At 43.0% G+C, this 27,303-nt stretch overlaps 1 protein-coding gene across 2 annotated transcripts; it reads left to right on the top strand.

Moving 5' to 3' along the window:
• The first annotated feature begins 230 nt into the window (after positions 1-230).
• RBM5 (RNA binding motif protein 5) lies at positions 231-27,060 on the top strand. 2 transcript variants are annotated; one of them, XM_058726866.1, is made up of 25 exons: positions 231-366; positions 1,725-1,795; positions 3,451-3,616; positions 4,398-4,553; positions 8,697-8,766; positions 9,257-9,330; positions 11,811-11,894; positions 13,287-13,347; positions 13,989-14,054; positions 14,315-14,475; positions 15,071-15,168; positions 15,772-15,859; positions 16,016-16,093; positions 16,175-16,247; positions 17,818-17,903; positions 18,303-18,387; positions 18,603-18,694; positions 21,588-21,749; positions 22,220-22,369; positions 22,453-22,524; positions 23,149-23,328; positions 23,614-23,688; positions 25,168-25,265; positions 25,344-25,473; positions 26,414-27,060. In XM_058726866.1, the coding sequence occupies exons 2-25, from the start codon at positions 1,779-1,781 to the stop codon at positions 26,537-26,539; spliced, it is 2,448 nt and encodes an 815-aa protein (XP_058582849.1). In that variant the 5' UTR covers positions 231-366; positions 1,725-1,778; the 3' UTR covers positions 26,540-27,060. The 2 variants fall into 2 exon arrangements, with proteins under 2 accessions (XP_058582849.1, XP_058582850.1); XM_058726867.1 differs by lacking the exon at positions 3,451-3,616 and having other exon boundaries at positions 275-366.
• Positions 27,061-27,303: the final 243 nt, after the last annotated feature.

The raw sequence follows: 27,303 nt of genomic DNA, 5'->3' as shown, positions 1-27,303 counted from the left end.
CAAAGGCAAAGAATTACCAATAAAGGTAAGAGTTCTAATCTGGGTCTGCAAATGGCAGATTGGCAACTCCGCCCTTGGTTTTGAAAAACAACAACAACAACAACGAAATGCGCAGGAAATTAACACAGGGCTTGAGTGACAGGATGCCTTAGCGACCACACTTCCCAGCAGTCTACGCGCAGTCAGACACCGTCGCGGATTGGACGCCACCTCAAGAGGCTGGTGGTGCGGGGGAGGGGACAGGCGCGAGGTACTGTGGGTAGGAGACGGCCGTCGGCCGAGGCGCCATTTTGTGAGGCAGCCGTAGCCTGTTGGAGATTCTGGGGCACAAAACCGCTACTTCTGCCACTTCGGTCTCTCCTGGGGGTAAGTGCGGCAGCCACCCGTAAAGACCGGCAGTTCATGCTTTTGAGGCAAGCCTCGTGCAGCTTCCCTGACAGCTGCGGGTGGCGGCCGATCAGTCCCAGCCGCATCTCTAGAGTAGCTACCCGAAGCATTGGAGGGCCGCGCCCCTGCTCGCCGCCTGCGCTGTCAGCTCTCGGAGGGCGTCCTCCCGCCCAACCTGAGGCCCACTTTTTTTCGGGCGCTTGACTGTACCCCTGCCGGAACGCATTTCCAACTCCCCACCCAGCTGAATGTGGAGCCATCGCCTGTCCTTCGGGTACTTCTCGGGGGTGTCCGGCAGTTTTTAGCCGCCATCGCCCCGCAGCTGCACTTGAATCCGCCTATCCAGGAGGTTGTTCGGTGAAGGCTGATCTGCGGGCTGGGAGCCTCTTGGGGTTCGGGAGGGACATGTGCAGGCAGAAAGGGAAAGCCGGACGCCGGAGTGGGTCGCGCAGGCAGTGGCGCCGCCATCTCGGCTGCAACACCCCACGGAGGTGGGTCCAGGCACTGCCCGAGACACAAGGGGCGGCATCTGAGATTCTGCTCAGGACCTTATTTCTCCCAGGTGGTTCTCTTCCATTTATTAATTCAGCAAATGTTCGTTGAGCGCCTACTCCGGAACAGGCGCCAGGGACGGCTGTAACTAGTTTCTCAGACCTCGCACGCATCGAACGCGGTCTAGCTGTGTGATGTTTTATTACCACCAGGGCGCTGCGGGGCCTAGTTGGTCGCCTCAAGGGCTTGTGGTGGTTATTGTTGCTGAGGAATTAAGTCGTGTCGAGGTTTGCTCTTGTCTTACTGAAATAGCTTTGGATCAGCCGTTACGTTATAAATGGAGTAGATTTCAATCAGCACGGCATTCTGGCTTCTAAAATGTTTCAACTTTTCATCAGAAAATACTGAATTTCATGTTGCTGCTTGTATTAATAAAGACACTTTGATTAATGTTTTGAAAAGGTCAACTACTCCGTTGGAGTTGCTTTGATTAGAACACAGGGAGCTGATTGCATCTCTGCCTTTTTTGCTTTGTAATCCTAAAGTAGGGGAAGGGAAGGAGTTTTTTTCCTGTATTCTTTTATGAGTTTGTTATCAAATAGAAAATCTAATATTTTAAAGTATGCCTTATCTTCCTGCTGTGCTCATTTCAGTAAAACCTTAGTGTGATTTTAATATTGACACTTGATTCCCACCTCCCTCCTCTCCCACCTCCCCGCCACCACCTTGTATAATCATTGTTAATAATTTGATGAAATTCCAACCTCAGCAGTGTCCTAGCTTATGGAATGATGGTGTTAATTGATCTCTCAAATTTTCAGTGATCAGTCTCTCTTATTTCCTAGAAAAAAACAAAATTTGAACCTTTTGGAGCAGAGTGCTACATCTTCAGTAGGACAATGGGTTCAGACAAACGGTAAGTTACTAGCGTACCTGTCTTTGTTCACAACATTTCATTGGGAAACTGAACTACTTGTTAAAAATTGATTGTTTATCAAACAAATGTAAGTGACTATTTTGTGCCAGGCATTGCTGTTAGCCCCTTCATGAGCCTTGCTCTCACAAGCAGGTGGCTTAGTGAAAGAATTGAAGTACTGTGTGAACTCTGCTATATAAAAGAAGTCGAGGGTGCTGCTAGAACACACAGGAAGCATGTGTTTTCCTGGAGACATCTAGGAAAGCTTCCTGGAGAAAGTAATCTTTAAGGTGAAGCCTGAGGATAAGTAAGAATAAAGGAGGGCAGGGTGGAGTGGTTCACTGAGAGTTCCCAGTGTGGAAAACAGCCTGTGCAAAAGCCAGGAGAGATCATACAGTCTGCCACTTTACATAGTACCCGGCTGTAGCAAGCAATCAGCGAATGCCAGTTCTTGTTAGTGTCCACTCCATAGCAAGATGATCCAGATTTATAGAAGCTCTGGACTATGGATTACATGAAAAATAAATGAATTGAAAAATTGCTAAAGAATTAGTAGAAAATGAAGATGACAGCATTTGGCTGCTCTGTCATCTAGGGATTCTCCCACCCAGACCATTTGATTTGAATACTCGACTTTTACTTATTCATTCCTCCTCAGTATTCAGGCTGGTCCCAGTGGTAGATCAAATCAAATTAACGGCCCAAAGAGACTCAGGAAAAGTTCTTGTCACGTGATGTCCTTGTTCTAATGCTGTGTTAGCAGTCTGTGATTCCAAATAACTTACTAAACTAACATTTACCCTTTTAGGGTTTCCAGTCCCTATAGTTCACATCATGAAGTAGCCCTAGATTACTTGTTCTGTTGGTTTCTTTTTAGTAAATTTGTATTCTCTAAAAGAGGCACTTCTAAGCCTTTCCTTTGTCTTATCCTTACACGGTTTTATGAACCTGATAAACAGTTTATGAAAAAACTAGATCTTTGGTCAAATGGGATTAAGCCTCTTGTTATTAGATTTTCCTGTGAGACCTAATGCTGCCGAGTAACCAAAAATAAACCAGATGTTCTAGGAAATGATGTTCTCTGCTGGTGCTAGTTAGTAACAAATGAACTTGGTTAACTGCCTGATAAGGAAAAAAAACAAAAAACAAAAACTAATTTAATTCATCCAGGTTGTTGGTCCATTTCCCAGTAGTGTGATACCCTGGAGAGTGGATGAGTCAGAACACTCTCTCCTTTGAAATTGGGTGAAATGCTAAAAATTGCTTTCTTCCTATTTTTGATCACTAAGATCTGAATCAGGGATGGAAGGGGTGATACGTGTGTGGACTACAGGCTTGGGAATACGCAGGATAAACTTGGACAACCTGACCTTTGTAAAAAATATTAAACCCAGACATTTGATACCCATATTTTCAGATTTAGCATTATCTCCTGAAAGTTATTTTTTCCTTTATGTTTTTCCTTTATGAAAGTTATGTTTTTCCTAGTAGTTGTCTTTATAAACTGGAATTTGGTGATCACATTTTGAGGGATACTTTAAATTATTTTGGTATCTTATAAACTGAGCTGTAGGGGTATGTGTTTTCTACCATGTTTTCTAAAGGTATAAAATGTGATTTACTTTAGAGTAAATGAAAATTATTTTCCCTGGCAGAGTGAGTAGAACAGAGCGTAGTGGAAGGTACGGTTCCATCATAGACAGGGATGACCGGGATGAGCGTGAATCCAGAAGCAGGCGGAGGGACTCAGATTACAAAAGATCTAGTGATGATCGGAGGGGCGACAGATACGACGACTACCGAGACTATGATAGCCCAGAGGTGAGTGGTCAGCAATTGGTATGAAATAGTTAGATTATGAATTGTATGCACAAAGCCTTTAAGATTCTGGAAATGAAATAAGTATACCAAGTGTAGAACTCTCTGTTGAGTATTATATTCAAATTCTATTATTCTGAAATCTGTTGAGATGACTCGAACCCTCAAAGACAGCTGAGCCTCTGGTAATAGAAATTACTGGCCAGGATTTACATAGGGCTCACCGTGCACCAGGCACTCTTTTGAGCACTTGACTTACATGAACTCGTGTAGGTCTCATTACAACTTACGATACATGTCTTCCCATTTTAAAGATGAGGCAATTGGAGCGTAATAATATGCCAACACTGTGCCTCAGATGCTACTTCTAAAAGTTGTAGTTTCAGTCACCATAGTTTTTTTCTCATTTCTTTTCTATATGTAAATAGAGCTTTGTTTAGAAGTAATTGTGTTGCCCATATAATCATGCAGGGCTTTTTTTTTTTTCATGCATACAATCTTCATATTGTGACAGGTCATGTAGTATTTCACTGTGTGTTAGTGTACTGTACAGTGAGTTGTTAAACCGTTCTTCCTGAACTAATGGTTATGGCCCTTCTTTTTTTGTTGTTGTTTTTTTTTTGTTTGTTTTGTTTTTTGTGTTTGTTTAAGAAACACTACAGTGAACATCATCATAGAGTTCCAGTATCCTCTCTGTTGTTCCTAAAAATAAATTCCTAGGGCCTGGATCAAAGAATATAAACCCAGTGTGATTTTAATTGTAATTTTATTTATTATAAATCAGAGAGAACGCGAAAGAAGGAACAGTGACCGATCCGAAGATGGCTACCATTCAGATGGTGACTATGGCGAGCATGACTACAGGCATGACATCAGTGATGAGAGGGAGAGCAAGACCATCATGCTGCGCGGGCTTCCCATCACCATCACAGAGAGCGATGTAAGGGGAGACAGCAGTTATCATGAGCAGTCCAGTAGGCACAACAAATTTGGAACTTCTGCCATTTTTTGTGCTATTGTTTTATCTCAAGCTAACATCTCAGCTAGTGAAGTATATTTCTGTCTTTAGGATGGAGTTCTTTCAACTTGGTTCAGAAGTTAATTACCATTTATATTTAGACTTTGAAGCTCAACGTAGAGGAGGTCTTGTTCCTTCAATAGCCCTTAGAAGGTAGTTTTTTATTTTTATTTTTATTGAATTGGTTACTCAGTGAGGATGTATCAGCAAAAACATTTTCTTCATGATCTGGCCACCTTTGATTTGATGAAAATTATACTATCCATTTGAGACCTAAGAACCCTGTTGAAAAGGAAGGCCATTACTTGGCTCCCCACTCCTAGAACTGGCCAACAAGGGCCTTGGTATACTGGGCGCTATCTGATTTTCACTGGCATCTCTGGCCCTCACCCATTCCTTCTAGCCACATCCACCACCTGCCTCCCCTACAGGCGACTTCAAATATGTTCATTGTTCTACCAGTGTGCCTTTTTCTGCTTGAAGTCTCCATTATGTGAAGCCTTCCCTGATCTACTAGGCAGACTGGTGTTAGAAGAGGTCCTGTTGAAAGAGGTTCTGCAGAATGTCCCGGTGGGAGGAAAAAGAAAGAAAAAGGGCTGCCTGGCTGGCTCAGTTGGTAGGGTATGCTACTACTGAACTTGGGGTTGTGAGTTCAAGCCCCATGTTGGGAGTAGAGGTTATTATTACTTAAAGTTTACTTATTTATTTTGAGAGCGAGAGCAGGCATAAGCAGAGATGGGGCAAAGAGAGGAGAGAGAGAATCCCAAGCAGATTCTGTACTGTCAGCTTGGAGCCTGACTCGGGGCTGGAACTCCTGACCCTGAGATCATGACATGAGCTGAAACCAAGAGTCAGACTCTTAACCAACTGAGCCACCCAGGTGTCCCTGGAGTAGAAATTTTTTTTTTTTTTAATGTTTGTTAATTTTTGAGAAAGAGACAGAGACAGAGTGCGAGCCAGGGAGGGACAGAGAGGGAGACAGAATCCAAAGCAAGCTCCAGGCTCCAGTCTCCAATCTGTCAGCACTGAGCCCGAGGTGGGTCCCATGAACCGTGAGATCATGACCTGATCTGAAGTCGGACAGATCTGAGCCACCAGATCTGAGCCACCCAGGTGCCCCCCCACTTTTTCTTAATGTCTCTGGAGGTTTAAGGGAGGTTTTATTAGTGGAGGGTAAAGAAGGGTTCCAGGGAGATCTTAGTTGAACTGATTTTTGAGGGATAGAAAGAAATGTTTGGGTTTGGTGGAGAACTGGGGGAAAGGTGTAGACTGTACTTCTAGGCAGTAGGGTAACATAAGCACACCTGGAAATAGATTCTGAATTTAGTCAAGGCCTTGAACCAGGTTGATTTGGCTGATGTTAAAGGCTTTTGGCAGGGGTGAGGGATGTGGGAAGGTGCTGTTGAGGCCAGGCTCTGGAATCTTTAAAAGCCCAGCTAAGTATAAAGTTACTGGGGCACCTGGGTAGCTCAGTTGGTGTAAACACTAGAGCTTCTGACTCTTGATTTCAGCTCAGGTCATGATTTCATGCTCAGCATGGAGCCTGCTTGAGATTCTTTCTCCCTCTGTTCCTCTTGCCCGCTTGTGCACGCACAGTCTCTCTCTCTCTCTCTCTCTAATAAAATTAAAAAAAAAAAAAAAAAGGTACTAAGGGCTTTTCCTAGTAGCAAAAGCTATGCAAGTTAGAATGTTGGAGGAAAGAATGGGTAGACAGGGAAGGCAGAGATGAGCACAGGTAGGGGCAACGGTGGGCATGTAGAGTAAGATGCAGGAAATGCAGGAGGAGTCCATTTAGGAAAGTTTGCTTGTTAAGCAGGTTGTTCCCTTGAGTAGCCTGCTGACCTGTGATCCTGGGAGTCTGCAGAGGAAGTGAGTAGTAGCATGGAGAAGCAGTGCTCTAGCTGACTTGGGGAACCTCCCTGCTGGCAGTTGAGGCAGCAGGTTGGCAAACAAGATTGTAATGCTTTTGTATTTCAGGCTTCTTCAGGGAAATAGAATCGCCTACCATAAGAAGGCTGGTTTTCAAAGTAGAATTTCTCAGGCCCCCAAATTATGTAGTATTCTTAGCAGATTCATTTGTTGAGGTTTTAAAACATTTTTAAATTATAGTATTTAATCTCCTGGACTTCAGTTTATCATTTTCATTATTGTTTTATCTTTTTTTGTTTAGCCCTCCCTCCCCCTGACTGACATGAACTCTTACAATAACTATCTTTAGTTACTATGTTACTGTATGTTACTGTTACCACTGCTTTTGTAGTAACTATCTTTAGTTATTCTGATGACCAGTTAGTTATTACTAAGCATGGACCTGAGTCACATGGTGGGGTCTGGCTCTGTGTAGAACTTCTGCTCTGTGGAAAAAATAGACATAGTCGATTCTCTTTCTTTGGGGTGGTTATGGTCAGTTTATAAAGTCATTGCAAATAGAATACTGAATACTGAACTATCACTCCTAGAGAAGATACAAAGTTAGGTTCCTGTGAGCCTCTGGTCACAACATTTTCATCAACAGATCAATACATAACCTTGTTTTAGGTGCATTTTGGTTTAGAGATACCTTATTTAATATATATTGTTGATTCATAAACCTTGAACTCACATCTAGCCACACTATAACTTGTGCCTGAATGAAGCTTGTCTTACATACATATTTTTTCTGTAAGGGACATCATAGCCTTCTTGCATTCAGGAACACTAGACAGAAACTCCAGCACTACATTTGGAGAGCCATTTTATTTTTTATTTTAAATTTTTTTATTGTTTTATTTTAAAGCACAAGGGGAGATGGCAGAGAGAGAGAGGGAGAATTTTAAGCAGGCTTCACTCTCAGCTCAGAGCCCAACACAGCGCTTGGTCCCATGACCCTAAGATCATGACCTGACCCAAAATTAAGGGTTGATGCTTAACTGGCTGGCTCAGTTGGTAGAACATGTGACTCTTAATATCAGGGATTGTGAGTTCAAGCCTCATGTTGGGTACAGAGATAACTTCAAAACAAAACAACTAGGTAGATATATGGATAGTGAAATCAACCAAAGGTACAAAAATGTGATACACTTGGCACTAAATAGATAGTGAAAAAGATACTTGCTTACAATATGAAAGCTGAAACCAAGCAAAACATCACCCCGGCCTGGGACAGGTGCATCAAGTGACTCAAACCTTTCTTTCTCCTGCGTATGTCCACAGATGACTTGGAAGTGCCAAAAGTATTGATTTGGAGTTACAAATTTCAGTGAATGGGCAAATTTGCAAACACAGAATGCACAAATAATGAGGATCGATAGTGTATAATCCCATAGCCTTTGCACGTAATTATGGAAAGTTGGAGACTTCGTCTCACAAATTTGGCCCTGGTTTTTTTTTTCCTAGGGGTATTGCTACCTGGCATGATTGATAAAGAGATTAGGGTATTTCATTGCCTTTTGTAGTAAGGGCTTGGTCTGACATCAGTAACAAACCTAGCCCAAATTCATTTTTCTAGGACCAGTTATTGCTTGACCTATTAGGAGCCTAGGAATGTTATGAGCTTTGTTAGTTTTCACCACTAATGTAAATATAAAAATTATTTCTTTCGTATTGTGCAAAAAATGTTTGAGAGAGTTCCTTGTGTTTTTGGCTATTGATTCTTGATCATATACTTCAGAGGACAATAGCACATCCTTTGCCTCTTCTAAATTTCATTTTCTTTCTGGTCCTTTAAACAAAGGACAGCAAAGTGAGACTAGAGGAGAGAAGCTTGCAGGACAGCATGCTGTGGGCAAGACTGTTTATAACATAAATACTTGTACCTCAGGGAAATCCCCAGGCAGCATATAAAGAATGCATTTGAGGAAAAAAAAAAAAAAAAAAAAAAAGAATGCGTTTGAGGCTGTTATAATGCATTTCATTTCTGTGAGAAGCGTCCCCTTTTTTCCATGTTTAGAATAATTGCATTTTGGTGATAGAAGTTAAAAACTTGGCTGATTAAAGCAGTTGATGCAGTTCTTGGTCCTTGAATTTTCTTTGATGTGGAATAGTTTGTGGCTGAAGCTTTAACTATAAACGTGTAAAACTCTGCAGATTCGGGAAATGATGGAGTCCTTTGAAGGCCCTCAGCCTGCGGATGTGAGGCTGATGAAGAGGAAAACAGGTGAGAGCTTGCTTAGTTCCGGCGGTTCTGGCTCTCTTCCCCATTCCCACCTCAGCCCCTAAAGACCATCCTGATTCCCCCAGTCTTCAAGCACATGAATTCAGAATGAAAGGTTTGCCATGGCTAAGGAATGTGACTCTTTGAAAACGATATTAGAGAGCACCTGAGGACCTTTTTAAAAACTTTGTTTTTAGGGGCTTTTTTTTTTCCTTCGGTAAGTAGTGATTTATAAACTCCTTGTTTGACTGTTTGTAGTCGGTTGCATGGTTACTTTTTAAGCGTGGAATCAAATCGAGTGGCACTTAGTTCAGGCGGCTTGGTTCCTTGCCATGGCAAAGTATCAAGAAGATCCCCAAGTCAAGTCACATTTGTAAAGCTGCTTCCCAATTGGCTTTGTCACGCAGTGTTGAAGCAGTGGGAGAGAGATTCACCTGTTATAAAGGAACTGACTAACACGAGTATCCCGTCTATATCTGAATGCTGTCTCTAGGTGTAAGCCGTGGTTTCGCCTTCGTGGAGTTTTATCACTTGCAAGATGCTACCAGCTGGATGGAAGCCAATCAGGTTGCTTCACTCACCAAGTCTAGATATTCATGAAAATGGAACAAGTCTGTACAATTTAAAAAAAAAAAAAAAGGTTGAAGGAGTGGTTTGTTCCAAAGGAGTGATTTTTTTTTTTAAAGAAAAGCTTTGTATATATTAAAATTGATGTTATTAGAATAAATAACAGCAGCAAGGACTGCATTGCAGAATGTGCTCTGCCTTTAAACATGGCTGCCTGGCAGGACTTTGTTAATCACTGAATACCTGTCTGGTGATTACCAAAACATCTTAATGTTCCCTTTTCCCCTACTGATTATGTTCCTATTCATTATGTCCATTGAGAGTAATCTTAAAATACCCAACTCTCGATTCGACAGTAAAGAGAATATAGTAGAAGTCTGCTACTGGCATTTTGTAAGTGATTCCTTATTTCTACTTGGAGACCACAAGCCTCCTGGAGGCATAACTGTTTGTATGGGTCTTCAGGACTATTTAAGGACCTCTGTGGAATTTATGAACAATAAGTCTGATGAGATTAGCCTGGGAGCTAGTGTCCTGCTGCTGTCTAATCTAGTTAAACTGGCATTAACGTTCTAATCTCCCTGAGAATGCCTTTTAAAGTCCATTGAAAGCAAATCATTGATGGTTCTTTGATGTAGCATTAACTGAAGTGTTCTACAGTTTGTCAAGAAAACGTTCAGTACTTGGCACTTCAGTAACATTTTTTGCCAGAACTCCATAGCACAGTATTGAATGCCTTAACCAAATGCGTTCTGAGAAGTTTGCTTAACTCATTATGTTGCTTTTCTGCAGCATTTTATTTGTCACCCATAAATAAGAGTTACATTCTTTAGTAATATAACAAGACTCACTAATGGGGGTATCATTTTGATTGATTTGTTAGATTTTTAAGCCTCTCATTTTCTTAACCCAGAGGTGACAGCCTGATCTTAACAAAAGTGAAGCTTCATTCATTTCATACCATGGACATCATCCTAGTAAATATAGAATATAAACACAAGCTTCATGTGAGTCTGCTTTCTTGATGTGACAGCATCTTTTGATGCAGTGGAGGTATCAGAATGACTTGCCTGGGAGTTTAAAACTCCAAAGAAATTAAAACCCACGAGACATTTTAAAAAATCTCCACAATTTTAATGTATACAAAGCTAAGTTACTATGTAATATTTCATTACAATTCAAATTCACTCCAGAAATAAAAGGCTAATAGGATTAGGGACTCAGTGATAGTTTGGAGTCTCCCCCAGCACACACCCCTCCTACTGGGATGATCTATTGACATATCTCCCAGCTTCATTTTTGTTTCTGTACAACACAGTGAGTGGATGGCCCTTCAGCTTTTTCCTTCTTGGCCAGACATGCAGTCTTGCCTTTAGATAATGCAGAGACAACATTCACAGCATGTCTTAACTCTTCCAGGATTTGCAAGAACCAAATTGCTCAACAGTATGTATATTTAGAGGGGTTAGACTCCTTTTAAAAATTTGGATATCTAACCTCCTACTAATTCTGTTCTGATATTGTCAGAACATCCCATTCCCTCCTCCCTCCTGCCCCCCCCCCCATAAAAAAAAGAAGAAAAAGAAGAAGAAAAGATGCTCCTGTTAAATGAAGGCTCTTTGGGGGCAGGTGCTGGATATACATACTCTTGGCTAGACTGATTGAGCTTGGAGTTTTGACCTTCAAAGTTGATTCCCTTTTAGTCACATGGTTGACCTAAAGGGTAAGGTGGCGTATGCATTTATAAACTCTTCCGACCCCCCTGAAGAAACTTCATTGGCCTCCTGGTTACTCATCCTGAAGAGAGTACCATGTATTTCAGTGAAAAACACATCCATCACTTAGGACGTGACATGGTTTCAGTTGTCAGGAAGAAATCTCATTTAGCTGCTTTAGAGTGGATGGCATTCAGAATAGCCCCTCCTAAGAAAAAGTTGTAACCAGATTCCCTTTAAAAATGAGCTCCCCTCCCCTCGTCCCCCAGAGGACAGACACATGCTGAAGCAGGAGTTTGGGGAAAGGGAAAATAGAAAGGCTTTTACTTTACATAAGGACGGGGGACTGGGGGAAAAGTGAAGCGAAGCCCAAGGACACCATGCTGAGGCTAAAGTAGGCAATCTCAGAACTGGGAGAGTTGTGTCTTCTGCTTTTTGAAATAGACTGTCACTCTCGGGCAGCCTGGCAATGCTGAATGTTAGGACTTCTGTCTCTGCTGGAGACACGGCCTGGTGCATGTCAGCGGTTAGAGTTTGGCAGCTTTCTCAGCACTCCCTGACTCCGTTTACCTTTACTCCGCATCCCATTCTCTTACTGCCTATCTGAAGGATTGGATGGGCAGAGTATAGGTGGCGGTGGTTGGTCCTCCCCGTATGTTGTCCATTTAATTCCAGAGCACTGATTTTTCCGAAGTGTGCTCTGCCCTGGGAAAATGGACACATGTTCCTCACAATGGGAATAACTAGTTACTTCTTTTTTTACAGAAAAAGCTAGTGATTCAAGGAAAGCACATTGCGATGCATTATAGCAATCCCAGACCTAAGTTTGAAGATTGGCTTTGTAACAAGGTAAGCATGTGTTCTTCCCAGATAGACCAAACTCCTTCAAGTTTTGTTTTCTCTTTGTCTGTCTGAACAAGGACGCTAGAAAGTATACAATCACCAGCTTTTATCATAGGGTGATTTTCCTGGTTCATGACTTTCTTTTCATCCTCCTGTGCCAGTACTAGAATCCCTAGAACATTAGAGATTTTTTTAAGATCCAGGTTCTTGGACACCTGGGTGGGTCAGTCAGTTAAGCCTCCGGCTTCAGCTCAGATCATAATCTCAAGGTTCGCAAGTTTGAGCCCCACATTGGGCTCGTACTGACAGCTCAGATTCTGTGTCTTCTCTCTCTCTTCCCCTCCCCTGCTCACACTGTCTGTCTCTCTCTTTCAAAAATAAACGTTGAAAAAAAAAAAAAAAAAAGGATCCAGGTTTGGGTTGCCTGGGTGGCTCAGTAGGTTGAGCGTCTGACTCTTGATTTCAGCCCAGGTCATGATCTCACAGTTCATGGGTTCGAGCCCTGCATCAGCCTCTGTGCTGACAGCGTGGAGCCTGGTTGGGATTCTGTCTCTGCCTCTCCTTCACTCATGCTCGTTTGCTCTGACTTCAAAATAAGTAAATAAATATTTGGGGGGTTGGGGGAAGATCCAGGTTCTAAGCTCAGTGTTTCAATTAGGATTTTAGGTTTGTTCCACTTTACTGTTTCTTGATTTCTAGAGCTCTCAACTTGTGGCATAGTCCTTAATTACATTAACAAAATCCTTCTGACTCTGCTCAAGTTATGTAAGATCCGTTATGGTTCTGTCAGGGCACCTGGCTGGCTCATTCGATAGAGCATGCACCTCCTGATCTCAGAGTCGTAAGTTCAAGCCCCACATTGGGCATACAGCTTACTTAAAGAAAAAATAATAATAATTAAAAGAAATTCAAAATCAGAAGTATTGTAGTCCTGTCAGCATTGCACCATTTGAGCTTGCCATTCTGAGAGTATTCCGATTCATTGTTCTTCACGTCTACTGTTTCCAGAAGGGGGCTTGACAGTATTCCATTCACATCTTGCTTGTGTGTATAGAGTGGTCCATATAGTGAGTGCTCTTCTGATTGAAGAACAAACTTTGCCACTGTTTGCTGTAGGGTTTTTGGGTGAACTTAAACTTTCCCTCAACTTGATAAAAAGGGAATTCTATTTCAAACTATGTCAAGATTTGTTTTTCTTGTTAGAATTCACATACTGAAACATTTTACATTTAAAATTTTTAGGTGAATGCCCTTTTGTCTTGGTTATATGTTATCACTCTGCTTTTTTATTTGCTTACTGGGACTTGTCCATGGCCCTGTAGCCCCTAACCCACCTCATCACTAGTAAGCCTGGCCTACTGTGAGAAATAATTACAGAGAAAACTTTTTTTCTTCCAGTGCTGCCTTAACAATTTCAGGAAAAGACTAAAATGCTTCCGGTGTGGAGCGGACAAGTTTGGTAAGCCCAAACTCAGCTATTTGGAATATGCATTGAAAACCTGACTAATTACGGGGGCACCTGGGTGGCTTAGTTGGTTGAGTGTCCAACTGTTGGTTTGGGCTCAGGTCATGATCTCATAGTTCATGGGTTTGAGCCCCAAGTTAGGCTCCATGATGATAGCGCACCCCTGCATGCACACTATTTCTCAAAAATAAACTTAAAAAAACAAACCAAAAACCTGACTAATTAGGTTGTCTGTGGTATAGATTGTAAAGCATTTCAGGAAGTAACTCGTGTATCTTCTGTAAACTTGCTTACCTTGTGTTAGGGAGATGCTTCTGATGACTGTGTGTGCAGAGAGTTCCTTTATTTTCCAAAATTAAGTCTGCTCACTGGTTTGCATTTTGAATCTGTTTTTCTGTAGTACCGAGGTAATGTCAGTCCTCTCCGGCCCAGTTTCTGCATTCCACATGTATCGTGTCAAAATTAATGGTGTTTTATTATAGCCACAGATGGTTTAAAAAGAAAAAAATGGCTACTACATTTGCTTACAATTAAAACTTCGGGGTTTGAATGTATTTCTTTACTAAAAAAAATACTGGTTTATTATTTGTTTGTCTTCAGTAACTGACTCCCCCTGTCTCCTCCCCTTCTTGTAGACTCTGAACAGGAAGTGCCCCCTGGAACCACAGAATCTGTTCAGTCTGTGGATTACTACTGTGATAGTAAGTTCCAGTATATTCTTGGCCTTTATGGTATTACTTGACCTCAGTTGGGAGTTATTGTGCTCTTAACACTTTTTTAATGACCAACATTAGCTTTAGTTTATCCCATGAAAGATTGGTTTTTAGAATCTTCTCCATGTCAAAGTGCAAGATATACTAGGAACCTCCCAAATGGATTTATGTGTTTGTACTTGAGCCTGCCTTCAAAAGTATTGGTGGTGGTAATGCACATACATGTGATTTGTCCCTTTCACCTCCAGCAATCATACTTCGAAACATAGCCCCGCACACTGTGGTGGATTCCATCATGACAGCGCTGTCTCCCTATGCATCCTTAGCTGTCAATAACATTCGCCTCATAAAAGATAAACAGACCCAGCAGAACAGAGGCTTCGCGTTTGTGCAGCTGTCCTCTGCAATGGTGAGCTCACTGAATCTTTTCTTTTAAAAGAAACTGGGCTTGGAGCACCTGGGTGGCTCAGTCAGTTAGGCAGCGGACACTGAGCATGGAGCCTGCTCAAGATTGTCTCTCCCTCTGCCTCTCTCCTCTGTTCATGTTCTCTCTAGAATAAAATTAAATAAACTGGGCTTTAAGAGACAAATGTGGTTCATCTAAAAGTAGTACTGTCTGTAAGGCTCCTGGAACCCAAAGTTCAAGACTACGTAATGATAGTTATTGTAGTGCTAAATTAGAGGACCAGTTACTTTGATAAGTGGTAAAAATAATGCATATACCTGTGAATGATTCGCAGAACTGAAGTTTTGAGCCACACTTTAATTTTTCCTTCTTGCTTTTGTTTTAGATTGATTTAGCATTTACTCCTTTAATAATATGGAATGCCTTCATGTGCTGGAGGAAAGAGGGCTGTATTTTTTCCTTGAGGTTTCATGTGTACAAACAATTAGGAATTACTGTTCTTTTTTAATAGAAAGCTGTATTTCTTTGAATGGGGTAGTTGGTAGGGAGAGATTTTAAATTATAGGACAAAATGGTCTTTCTTGACCTTCTCCTTCAGGATGCCTCTCAGCTTCTTCAGATATTACAGAGTCTCCATCCTCCTTTGAAAATTGACGGCAAAACTATTGGGGTTGATTTTGCGAAAAGTGCCAGAAAGTGAGTAACTTCATTGTCCTTATTTCAAACTGCTGTACTTGCACAGCTGCCCAGGGATGCTTTGCTGACTGTACCCTAAGCCCATGTTCTCCTCCCTGAGACACAATCCTCCCTGGTTGCCAAGGTCAGGAGGGAGTCAGCTGTCTTTCTTAAAGCATATTCTTTCCTGTCCTGAGGAACCAGTTGCTGGAAAACTACAAAGCAGGACAGAGGCAGACATGGCAGATGGGTTGAGAATATGTGCTATGCAAACAGCTTCAAGGTGGTGCAAACCCATCTGGAAATAATCTTTTCCTTCCAGAAGCTTCGTATAGAGAAAACTTTAGTCTAGAGATATAAATGTCCCATTTGAAGTGTCATTACTCATCCAGCAGATACCTTACTAGATGGCAGGATACAGAGTAAAATGGTGACACTACAGAGACATTTGCCCACTGAGGAATTGGCCCATGGAGACCCCTTTCTGCTCTGAAATGAGGCCTTGCTAGCATTTGAGAGTTCCCAACAAAGGCTAGAGTGAATTGATGTTTCCTTGACAGTATGGGAGCATAGATAGGAAGCATACTGAGATAGAATCACATGCTTGGATTTTTGTGGTTTCAGAGACTTGGTCCTCCCAGATGGTAACCGGGTCAGCGCCTTCTCTGTGGCTAGTACAGCCATTGCTGCAGCTCAGTGGTCATCCACCCAGGTAAGATAGGTATTTTTTGTCAAAGTAGTGTGTTGGTGCCCAAATTCACAGAAGTAGTGCCTTAGAAGCTCTCTAAGGACAGTTTTAGGGAGTACTTCCTGGCTCTTGGTGTCTACTAAACTCACCTGTGTGTCCTCTTCTTTTGACATGCTGTAGTCTCAGAGTGGTGAAGGAGGCAGTGTTGACTACAGTTACCTGCAGCCAGGCCAAGATGGCTATGCCCAATATGCTCAGGTAGGTAGATTTGACCAACATCCACCTTCTCTCCAGAGCATGTCTGAGAACAGCAGCTTTTAACAGTGCACTTTTCTTCAGTACTCACAGGATTACCAACAGTTTTATCAACAACAAACTGGAGGATTGGAATCTGATGCGTCATCTGCATCAGGTAGTAAACTTCATCTGTTTTACCTTTTGTTTAAGTAGCTGTGGTTGAGGAGATAGAACTAGATGTCCTTGGCGCTTGGAGGGCTCAGTTGCTTAAGTGTCTGACTCTTGATTTTCCGGTCGTTAGATTGAGTCCTGCAATGGGCTCTGTGCTGTTAGCACAGATCCTACTTGGGATTCTCTCTCTTTGCCCCTCCCCTGTGTGTACTTGCTCACCCGCGCATGCTCACGTGCTCGCTCTCGCTCTCTCTCTCTCAAAACAAATAAATGTAAAAAAAAAATAATTAGATGTTTTAATTAGACCCCAAGCCAGGAGTCCATTTCCCTGCAAGGTGGGGGGGGGGGGGAGGGGGGGCGCGGTGCACATTCAGTGCTGTCTCCATGTGCGTAAGGTTCTGGGGAAGATTAGAAGTACTTGAGTCGCTGAGAGTGTGAAACCCATGTTGTGATGAGTATTCGTTCTTGGAATTCAGCTTTGTATCTCCCCTCTCTGTGTTGTTTGGAGTCATGGGTGCCCACATAGGTTCAAATGAGCAGGGAGGGTGTGGCCCTAGATTCTGGTGACCAGAAATCAATCACAAGGGTCATTATAAGAAGGCCTTGCTTTACTTTTTGTTGTAGAATTCTAAAAGCTTTATGGTTAAATCTTTTCTCAACCCCAGATATGGATTCCTCTTCCTTTTTTTTATTTAAAAAAAATTTTTTTTTTTTTAACGTTTATTTATTTTTGTGACAGAGAGAGAGAGCGAGCATGAATGGGGGAGGGGCAGAGAGAGGGAGACACAGAATCGGAAGCAGGCTCCAGGCTCTGAGCCATCAGCCCAGAGCCTGACTCGGGGCTCGAACTCATATGGACCGCGAGATCGTGACCTGAGCTGAAGTCGGACGCTTAACCGACTAAGCCACCCAGGCGCCCCAGCCTCTTCCTTTTTTTTAGTTGTCATACAGAATATTTAACTTTGTGACATTCTAGTAGGATTATAAAAATGAAAATGTCATAGGTTCCGGGATGCTTAGTAGGAATTAAGAACTGATACATCAGGGCACCTGAGGCTCAGTTGGTTGACCGTTGGACTCTTCATTTTGGTTCAGGTCATGATCCCACAGTCATGAGATAAAGCTCTACATCAGGCTCTGCACTGAGCGTGGAATCTGCTTAAGATTCTTTCTGCCTTTGTCCCCACCCCCGCTCATATGTGCACATACATTCTCACTTGTTCTCTCTAAAAATCACAAAATAGGGGCACCTGGGTGTCTCGGTCACTTAAGCATCCGACTTTGGCTCTGGGCATAATCTTGTGGTTCATGGGTTCAAGCCCCACATCGGGCTCTGTGCTGACAGCTCAGAGCCAGGAGACTGCTTTGGATTCTGTATCTCCCTTGCTCTTTGCCCCTCCCCCACTCATTCTCTGTCTTTATCTCTCCCAAAAGGTATGTAATAATAATGATGATAAATAAGTAACTGACCTCACAACGACAGAAGGCTAGTTTGGGTATTACAGATAAAGATATTTGGCTTTGAGTTCATTGCCTTGGCCCTTTCTAACCCTGCGTGCATCATTTATCATCAGGCACAGCAGTGACCACCACCTCAGCGGCTGTAGTGTCCCAGAGTCCCCAGCTGTATAATCAGACCTCCAATCCGCCTGGCTCTCCGGTAATCCTGTTATCCTAAATACAGAACTGGTGACTGTTGGGGAAACTTTATTTTGTTGTACACGTATTATCCTTTCCTGCTGTATGAGCCAGGATTGAATAATACACAGACATTCTGACCTTACTTCTCTCTGTTTGGTAGTATTAGATAATGAAATAATTCGGAGTGTGTATTTAAAACATAAGATTCCAAACAAGGGGTATTTATACATTCTGCATGCTTCGACTTGACCTTTAGGAAGAAAGTTGTCAGCATGTGTTTTGCTCAAGGATTGCCTTAGATCATTGCTACAATGTGTCTGTCAGGGGAGCCCTTCCTCCTGGATGGATGATTGCAGTGATTTAGTTCTCTTAAGAGGCTTTACAGTTGAAATTATATTGAAGCTGCTGTTCTTTCCAGACTGAGGAAGCACAGCCTAGCACTAGCACAAGTACACAGGCCCCAGCCGCTTCCCCCACTGGTGTAGTTCCTGGTACCAAATATGGTAAGCCAAACCTCATGGGGCTGTTAACAGTTGGAAGGTCCTAGTTGTTGTCTGTGTCTAGTAAGAGTTCCTCTCCCTTTGTGGGTGTCAGAGGGACACTTGGGGATATGAGAGAAGACGACCATTAAGGCCTGCTGCATCTCCATGGCTTAGAATTTGAAGTAAAGCCAGTTTCTTTATCTGGAATGACCGTGTGCTGGATTTTGTTTTTGCAGCAGTGCCTGACACATCCACTTACCAGTATGATGAATCTTCAGGATATTATTATGATCCGACAACAGGGCTGTACTATGACCCCAACTCGCAGGTAAATGCAGTTTTCCTCCCCAGCGTCACTAGAAATAATCTTTGTTTCACTTAGTCTGTCTATGAGGCATGAAACGAAATACCTTTTGCAAAGGAGCAAGTGACCCAGATTAGTTTTAAGTTCTTCAGAACCACCAAGATGTAATTTCTATTTTAGGATTTTAATTTTTAAAGGTTAAAAAAAGATGTTTTCAGATACAACGTACATACAGAAAAATACACGAGGGGCGCCTGGGTGGCTCAGTTAAGCATCCAGTTCTTGATTTCAGCTCATGATTTCACAGTTCGTGAGTTCGAGCCCCAGCCTTCTTGGGATCCTCTTCCTCTCTCTGCCCCTCCCCCATTCATGTGCACTCGCTCTCTCTGTCCCTCTCTCTCTCCCTCTCTCTCTCCCTCTCTCTCAAAAATAAATAAACTTCAAACAATAGAAGAAAAATATACAGAGCTGAAGTGTACTTTTCTTTGAATATTCATATGTATACACATTCATATATATCAGCACTGAGAGGAGAAAACATTCCTGGCATGCTGAAGGTTCCCTTATGCCCCTTGTCAGTCAGTACCCATCCCCTTCAGTAACCACTAGTCAGACTTCTAGTACTACCGTGGATTAGGTTGTCAAGTTATTATAGGTGGCTGTTAGTCATTATGTAAAGACCTAGATTGAAGTTTCAAATTGTGGTTTCTCTTCCTATGTATTTTTTAAAACTGAGATGAAATTCACATGACATAAAATTTACTTTTTTTTTTTTTTTTTTTTTTTTTTTTTTTTTTTAACATTTATTTATTTTTGAGACAGAGAGAGACAGAGCATGAACAGGGGAGGGGCAGAGAGACAGGGAGACACAGAATCTGAAACAGGCTCCAGGCTCTGAGCGGTCAGCACAGAGCCCGACGCGGTGCTCAAACTCACGGACTGTGAGATCATGACCTGAGCTGAAGTCGGCCGCTTAACCGACTGAGCCACCCAGGTGCCCCTTCACTTTTTTTTTTTTTTAAGATTTTATTTTTGCATAGGGGCGCCTGGGTGGCTCAGTCGGTAAGCATCCAACTTTGGCTCAGGTCATGATCTCGCAGTTTGTGAGTTTGAGCCCCACATAAGGCTCTGTGCTGACAGCTTGGAGCCTGGAGCCTGCTTGGGATTCTGTGTCTCCCTCCCTCTCTGCCCCTCCCCCGCTTGTGCTCTCTCTCTCTCAAAAATAAATAAGCATTAAAAAATAATTTTTTTCAAAAAAATTTATTTTTGCATAAACCCAGCATGGGGCTCAAATTCACAACCCATGAAATCAAGAGTCTCATGCTCTACTGACTGAGCTAGCCAAATACCCTTAAAATTTACCCATTTTAACCATTTAGAATGTATAATTTGAATATACTGGCAATGTTGTGCTCCCATCACCACTAACTCCAAAACATTTTTTAAATTTATTTTTAGTAATCTCTGTACCCAACATAGGGCTCAAACTCATGACCTTGAGATGAAGAGTTGCATGCTGCTACTGACTGAGCCAGGCATCCCTTAAAGTTTATTTGTTTGTTTGTGTGTTTGTGTATTTATTTTGGTAATCCAAAATACTTTCATTGCCCCAAAAAGAAACTGTGTACCCATTAACAATCACTCCTTTGTCCCTCCTTACCCCAGTGACCACTATTTGCTTTCTGTCTCTACAAATTTGTCTCTTCTAAGCATTTCATATAAATGAAGTCGGATGACATGTGACCTCTTGGTGTCCAACCTCTTTTACTTAACATCCTGATGTTTTCTTGAGGGTAGAAATTAGCAGATCTGTGGGGTGATGTTTTATTTTTAGTAGTGGTAGATTATTTTGAAGAGGGAAGGCAACACTAACACTCCATAAATAAACAATTACTTATGACCAGGAGCTGTATATATAGAATAGGAAAATAAGTGCTTTTAACAGGTACTTGGTATTGAGAGCTTGTGGTTTCTGAGAAAGGTGTGAAGCAATGAGGGACCCACCTGAGCAAGCCAAGCCTTGCGTGGCTCTTCCACTCCTCTTGCTTGGTGAAGAGGTGAAGTCTGACCATTATCCAAGCAGTTCTTCTTAGTGGCCATGTTTTTGTTGTGACTTCTGCGTCTGACCCATACCACCTTTCCTAGAAGAGACGTGACAGATGTCTCTCCTGGGTCCCTGCTGAGTGAGTAGAGCGAATGACTAAGGAAGAAAGAAGTGGAGAGATAGGTGCTACCTATCTCCCATTGCAATTCATCCAACATAGATCAGATCTGGTCTTCCAGGCTCCCAAACTGGCTTTTTACAACCCTGTGTTTGGTTACCTGGGTTTCCAAAGGGTTTTGATGGTTGGACCCAGTAATGAGCTGTTAACTAACTGGTCGTCACAGAGGATGTGTGATTTAAAAACTGCTTCTGAACAAGGGGAGTCTGGCTGGCTCATTCGCCAGAGCATGCGACTCTTGATCTCAGGGTTGTGAGTTTGAGCCTCACGTTGAGTATAGAGATTACTTAAAAAATAAAATCTTGGAAAAAAAATAAATAAATAAAACCTCCTGCTGAACCACTTGTTCTGGCCTCCTGGTTTGTATAAACAGTTTATGGAAAGGAGTGAGACACATTGCTCTTCGGGTGCCCTCCAGGCCCACGGATTAGATTAATGGTATTACACTGCTGAGAAACCATATTCTACTTTTGTCTAAGAAGTTCCGTACCTCTTCACTGGCCAGTTCATCATCCTCACCACACCAACACATACAGCAGCTTCTCTGAGCAGGAGATACTACTGCTCTGCAACATGTTTTATGTTTATATGTTGAATTTTTTTTGACAAAACAATTTTGTGTGCCTTTTTGACAAAATGATCCTTTAATGGTTTGACAAAGCAGAAGGTCTGCATTAATTGTGCTTTGTTTCTAGTACTACTACAATTCCTTGACCCAGCAGTACCTTTACTGGGATGGAGAGAAAGAGACGTACGTGCCAGCTGCGGAGTCCACCTCCCACCAGCAGACGGGCCTACCTCCTGCAAAAGAAGGGAAGGAGAAGAAGGAGAAACCCAAGAGCAAAACAGCCCAGCAGGTGAAATAATGACCCAGCCAGGGGACTTCGAGGTCTTTCTGGGGTATTGGGCTTAGTTTTTTTTTCTTTTCTTTTCTTTTCTTTTCTTTTTTTTTTTTTTTTTTTGAGTTGTGGCCTCTCTGTCAGCTTTATTTGGATTCTCAAAAGCTGGGCCACACGTTTAATTTACATTAAGTTCGTAAAGCATTTTTAGTTTTTTAGTTTTTGTCAGTTGCCCATATACATACTTAGAAGGAAGTATATTCTGGAACACTGCACAGGCTTTCAAGCAGTATTCGTTAATGATTTTGATTGTATGCAATAGTGTGTCATGAAGATATTTGTAGGTAGAAGTAAGGGCAAAGGGGGTTTTGTTCCAGAGCACGTGATTGAGGTGAGATTCTTAATGGCTTCTTACTGTGGCACAGGGGCTGACTATTGTCTAAACTCACATACCTAAATGTTTTTTTTTCATGGTTATTTGTCATTAGATCGCTAAAGACATGGAACGCTGGGCTAAGAGTTTAAACAAGCAGAAAGAAAATTTTAAAAACAGTTTTCAACCTGTTAATTCCTTGAGGGAAGAAGAGAGGAGAGAGTCTGCTGCAGCAGATGCTGGCTTTGCTCTTTTTGAGAAAAAGGTAACAGTAGCAGGAATGACCATACTTCTTCATGGGAACTTAAGTAAAACTTGAGGCTTATGACTTGTTTCTCTGTTTCCCAGGGAGCCTTAGCTGAAAGGCAGCAGCTCATTCCAGAATTGGTGCGAAATGGAGACGAGGAGAATCCCCTCAAAGTAAGGAAGGACCACCAGTGTTTTAAGGCCATTTTTGTGGTTTGTGTGTTCCTGTGATTCTCAGCTTCATCTTGGCTAATGTGATTCCTACTTAAAACTGGATGTGGTCACTGTTGGTTGGTATTGAAAAGCTTCTGCACATAGAATCCATGTCTAGGGCTTTATTTTCTGGGTGAAAGCCAGTGAGATGGACCATTGAATGAAGCCTGAATTTGAATTCCTAAGCTCAGTTGAGTTTTATTGCATTTGTAAATAGAGGGTTTTAACAGTTTGGAAAGAGAAAATTAAGACAATAAAAAGTGTTTTACTTGATAGATAATGGTCTGGGTGGGCCATTACCCTGATCTGTCGTATTTGGGGTTTTCATCTATAATGAGTAGCTTGAAAACAACCATCCAGGAACTTTTCCTGGGCCCCAGGAGTTTGGTGCCAGCAGGCTGTCAGGCCCAGCACTTGAGGACCTGACTGTTCTGTACAGCCGGATAAATGCAATTTCCCTGTTGAAGTATGGCATGGGGCATTGGGAGTTCTCACACATCTTGTATTACACGTTGCTTTATCCAGATACATAGTCATCACTGCTTCCTGCTGTACATTTCCAATGACCCACCCTTTTGTCCCCAGAGGGGTCTGGTTGCTGCTTACAGTGGTGACAGTGACAATGAAGAGGAGCTCGTAGAGAGACTTGAGAGTGAGGAAGAAAAGCTGGCCGACTGGAAGAAGATGGCCTGCCTGCTTTGCCGGCGCCAGTTCCCTAACAGAGACGCCCTGGTCAGGCACCAGCAGCTCTCAGACCTTCACAAGGTGGCCATGATTCTCTGAGCTGATCAGAGGCAGGGAGGGGAGGCAATGAGGCAATATGGGTGCCCTGATGTTGAGTGAATGCCTTTGAGAAGACTGTTCTGATGGTAGTCTGTTCTACATCATAGAGTGGCAAAGAGCATGGCAGCTCCATATACACCAGGCTCTGGTTTTCATGCCGTAGTGTGTCGATTGGGCTTTGACTCTTAGACTAAATAGGTGTTGATAATGTCATTTCAAATTAGGATGGTCCGAATTCTTACTACGTCTGTCAAATCTCTTGTACAGCAAAACATGGATATCTACCGACGATCCAGACTGAGTGAGCAGGAGCTGGAAGCCTTGGAGCTAAGGGAGAGAGAGGTGATTGAGGGTCACTGTGCCACTAGAAGGAGTATCTTGTATTTGCTTTTAGCATTTATTTGTAGCACTTAATTCCAGGTCCCAGGGGCAAGGTAGGATTTGTCATACCACATGTCACCTGGCCATTGTGGCTCATGTCAGGTTATAGGTGCTTTGTGAGCACTCTGCACCCTCTCTTTATGAGGGTGGACAGAAGCACATCCTCAAGGTTGCTCACAACTTGTGAATGCCAAATACTTACTGGTGAAGTATACTGGATTTTAGTAAAGAGAAGGTGATCTCTTCTGATCTGCAACGAGGGAGGCTTCAAATTAGGCCCAGAGGATATCAGGGCATAAGACAGACTCAGTGATACAGAAGGAAGTAGTGGGCCGGACTGGGTTTGGGGTGAAGGCAGCAAAACCAGGTGAGGCCAATAATGGACAGGCATTTGATGGTTCATGAGGCAAGTTGAGGGCCAGCCAGGCTTTAAAAAGAAATTGAGGGGGGCGCCTGGGTGGCTCGGTTGGTTAAGCGTCTGACTTCGGCTCAGGTCATGATCTCACAGTCTGTGAGTTCGAGCCCCGCGTCGGGCTCTGTGCTGACAGCTCAGAGCCTGGAGCCTGTTTCAGATTCTGTGTCTCCCTCTCTCTCTGCACCTCCCCTGTTCATGCTCTATCTCTCTCTGTCTCAAAAATAAATAATAGTTAAAAAAAAAATTAAAAAAAAAAAGAAATTGAGGGCCGTTGGTTAGAAATCAACCAGTGGGCAAGTTACTTGAAATTTTTCACCACGTGATAATTTTGTAGTTCGACTATCTATAATTAGGGCTTTTGCTTTTCTGTTATTTTCCACTGTTTGTGGTGCCATCTGTCCCTGGAGATGGGCCTGTCCCAAGTGGTAAGAGGAATGGCATCTCTGCCCTGCTTTTCCTCTAGGACCCTGGGAGGCTGTACCCACAGCCTAGCAGTCTGTTGAAGAGCTTGACAGGTGGCGGCTAATTAAATAAAATTCCTTGTTGGAGATGTAGGTGGGCCCCAGGTTCCACACACAGTTAATCCCTACAAACCGACCCTTTTTTCAATACGTTTTTTTTAAGTTTATTCCTTTTTTTGAGAGAGGGTGTGCGTACACAAGGAGAGAGAGAGAGAGAGAGAGAGAGAGAGAGAGAATCCCAAGCAGTGTCCATGGCTCCACGCGGTCAGCACAGAGCACGACGCCAGGCTTGATCCCATGAACCCATGAGATCATGACATGAGCCAAAATGAAGAATCAGACGCTCAACCAACTGAGCCACCCAGAGGTCCCCAAATGTACCATTTTCGGTATTGAGTGCAGTAAGGGGAAAAAAACAAAAGTGTTAGGTGTTTCAGACCACTCAAAAAGGCCAAACTCCAGACTAAGGAAGTGTCTGAGGGTGGTAATCACAAAGTCTAGGTGCATTAGGTTGTTGCAGCTTCAAGTCTGAATGTCTTTAGCAGCGTTTTTTCTCGCACGTAGATGAAATACCGAGATCGAGCTGCAGAAAGACGGGAGAAATACGGCATTCCAGAACCTCCAGAGCCCAAGCGCAAGAAGCAATTTGATGCTGGCACTGTGTATGTGTTGTGTACCTTTTCCACTTCATTAGCAGGGGCTGTGGCTGTGTTAAGTAACTGTGTGTTTGCCACTGGCAGGAATTACGAGCAGCCCACCAAAGATGGCATTGACCACAGTAACATTGGCAACAAGATGCTGCAAGCCATGGGTTGGCGGGAAGGTTCAGGTTTGGGAAGAAAGTGTCAAGGCATCACAGCTCCCATCGAGGTAAGCAGTGACATTGGGCTTCTGTGGTTTGCAGGTTTATTTTGGTGATGAGATGAGGTCAAAGCACCCAGACAGCCTGGGACCCAGGGGCCAGCTTTACCTTTACCATAAAGGGCCATCTCCTCTGGCAAGCCCAATGGAGTCTGGTTCCCGGCCGCCCTCCTTTATGTCACTCTTCTTTTAAGATGTCATTTGAGAGGAATGGGTGTGGTACCCTACTTGATTTTTCTGGTCTTTGGTTTTTTTGGGTAAAAGCTGTCTTGAGAACTGTATATTCCTATGTCCTGTTAGAAACAGCCCCTGACTGAACACTAATTCATCCAGATAGCTTAGATTAGGTTTTTTTCAAGGTACACTGTGCTTTAATTTCTTAATCACCATGTAGGTGATCTTGGTTATGTATAAAACAAGTTAACGATTTAGTAGGATTTTTATCCATGCTAAGAAATTTTTTTAGTTGCTCAAAGCTCAGATTGAGATGTAATCTCAGGATCAGGAGTCCCCCACCCACTGGCCTTCTAGACAAGAGCACCACCAGGGACTGTTCCTTCTCTAACCTGGCAGCCCAGCTTAGGTCAGACTCCTACAGGCCATGTTTATCTTGTGCAAGCCAGTTCTGCCATCGGAGTGTCCTGCTACAATCTGCCCATGATTACCAGACCTTCCTAGGCTTCAGTGGAGTATTTTGGGGCCCTTAATAGGTACAGAAGCCTGCTGAGCAGGCACTGGGGGACAGGGTTGGGGGATGTGTCTCCATCTGTCTGTCTTCCTTAGCACATTTTATTCCTTCAGTCCTTAACCCTACTCCAGGTCTCCAAAACTTCCTCTTTTCTGTCCCCTGGTGGGTGGTCCTTTTCAGTTGGGAGTCTGCTGGATGAGCAGGGGTTGAAGCGGTCCACACCCTACCTGCCCTCTGCTGACAGAAATTCTGTTCCTCTAGGCTCAAGTCCGGCTAAAAGGAGCTGGCCTAGGAGCCAAAGGCAGTGCATACGGACTGTCGGGTGCGGATTCCTACAAAGATGCTGTCCGGAAGGCCATGTTTGCTCGGTTCACAGAGATGGAGTGAGGTTCAGAGAGAGAGGGAGGGCAGGAAAGATGATGAGCTCCTCGGAGCACAAGGAGTGGTCCATCTCCTGAATTCACTCTTAGCGCCTGTCTCTTTAAGGGCATGCCTTGTGCTGTTAATAGTTTTTAGGGCGAACCACTCCATTCTACAATGTTCTCCCACTTAAAGGAGTTCCCCTTATATGGGCTGTCTGGTGAATGGCCTTCCTTCCTGCCAGAGGGCTTGTGAGCTGGCCAAGGGGACAGTGAGTCTTTTATACTTCAGTGTACATAGTGTAATGTAGTGTGTTTTACATGTGTAGCCCATGTCATGGTCCGTCAGCCCCTCTCATTGCTAGGGGGTGTTGAGATGCCCTAGGTGGTATGTGACACCAAAGCCGCCTCTGTCATTTGTTGTGCTGTCTTTTCTTGGCAAAAGCCTTGTGTATATTTGTATATTACACATTTGTACAGAATTTTGGAAGATTTTCAGTCTAGTTGCCAAATCTGGCTCCTTTACAAAAGAAATACCTTGAAAAATGAGTGTCTGCGTCTCTTTATTCTTGGGTGACCAGGTGTGCAGAGCGTGTTTAAGCCAGTCAAGCCTGTTGGTGAGGTAAGTGTGTTAAAAGTTATTTATAAATAGTATTTTATGCTGTTTTCCTTTCCCCAACCTTGCTCAGATTCTTAAGTTCAAGAGTTTGCTAACATGCTTTAAAATTCTTCATGGAAACTCAGTCATATCTGAGTCAGCTTTTCCACTTGCAGTTTCTAAAGACCAAAGTG

Source organism: Neofelis nebulosa, chromosome 4, assembly GCF_028018385.1.
Source record: "Neofelis nebulosa isolate mNeoNeb1 chromosome 4, mNeoNeb1.pri, whole genome shotgun sequence".
NCBI classification, from domain to species: domain Eukaryota; kingdom Metazoa; phylum Chordata; class Mammalia; order Carnivora; family Felidae; genus Neofelis; species Neofelis nebulosa.
This window is presented reverse-complemented; position numbering and strand designations above follow the sequence as displayed.

Coding starts and splice junctions, on each gene's coding strand:
- RBM5 (XM_058726866.1), top strand. Junction 14,476..15,070: donor TGCAGCTGTCCTCTGCAATG/GTGAGCTCACTG, acceptor CTTCTCCTTCAG/GATGCCTCTCAGCTTCTTCA. Junction 18,695..21,587: donor ACTATGACCCCAACTCGCAG/GTAAATGCAGTT, acceptor CTTTGTTTCTAG/TACTACTACAATTCCTTGAC.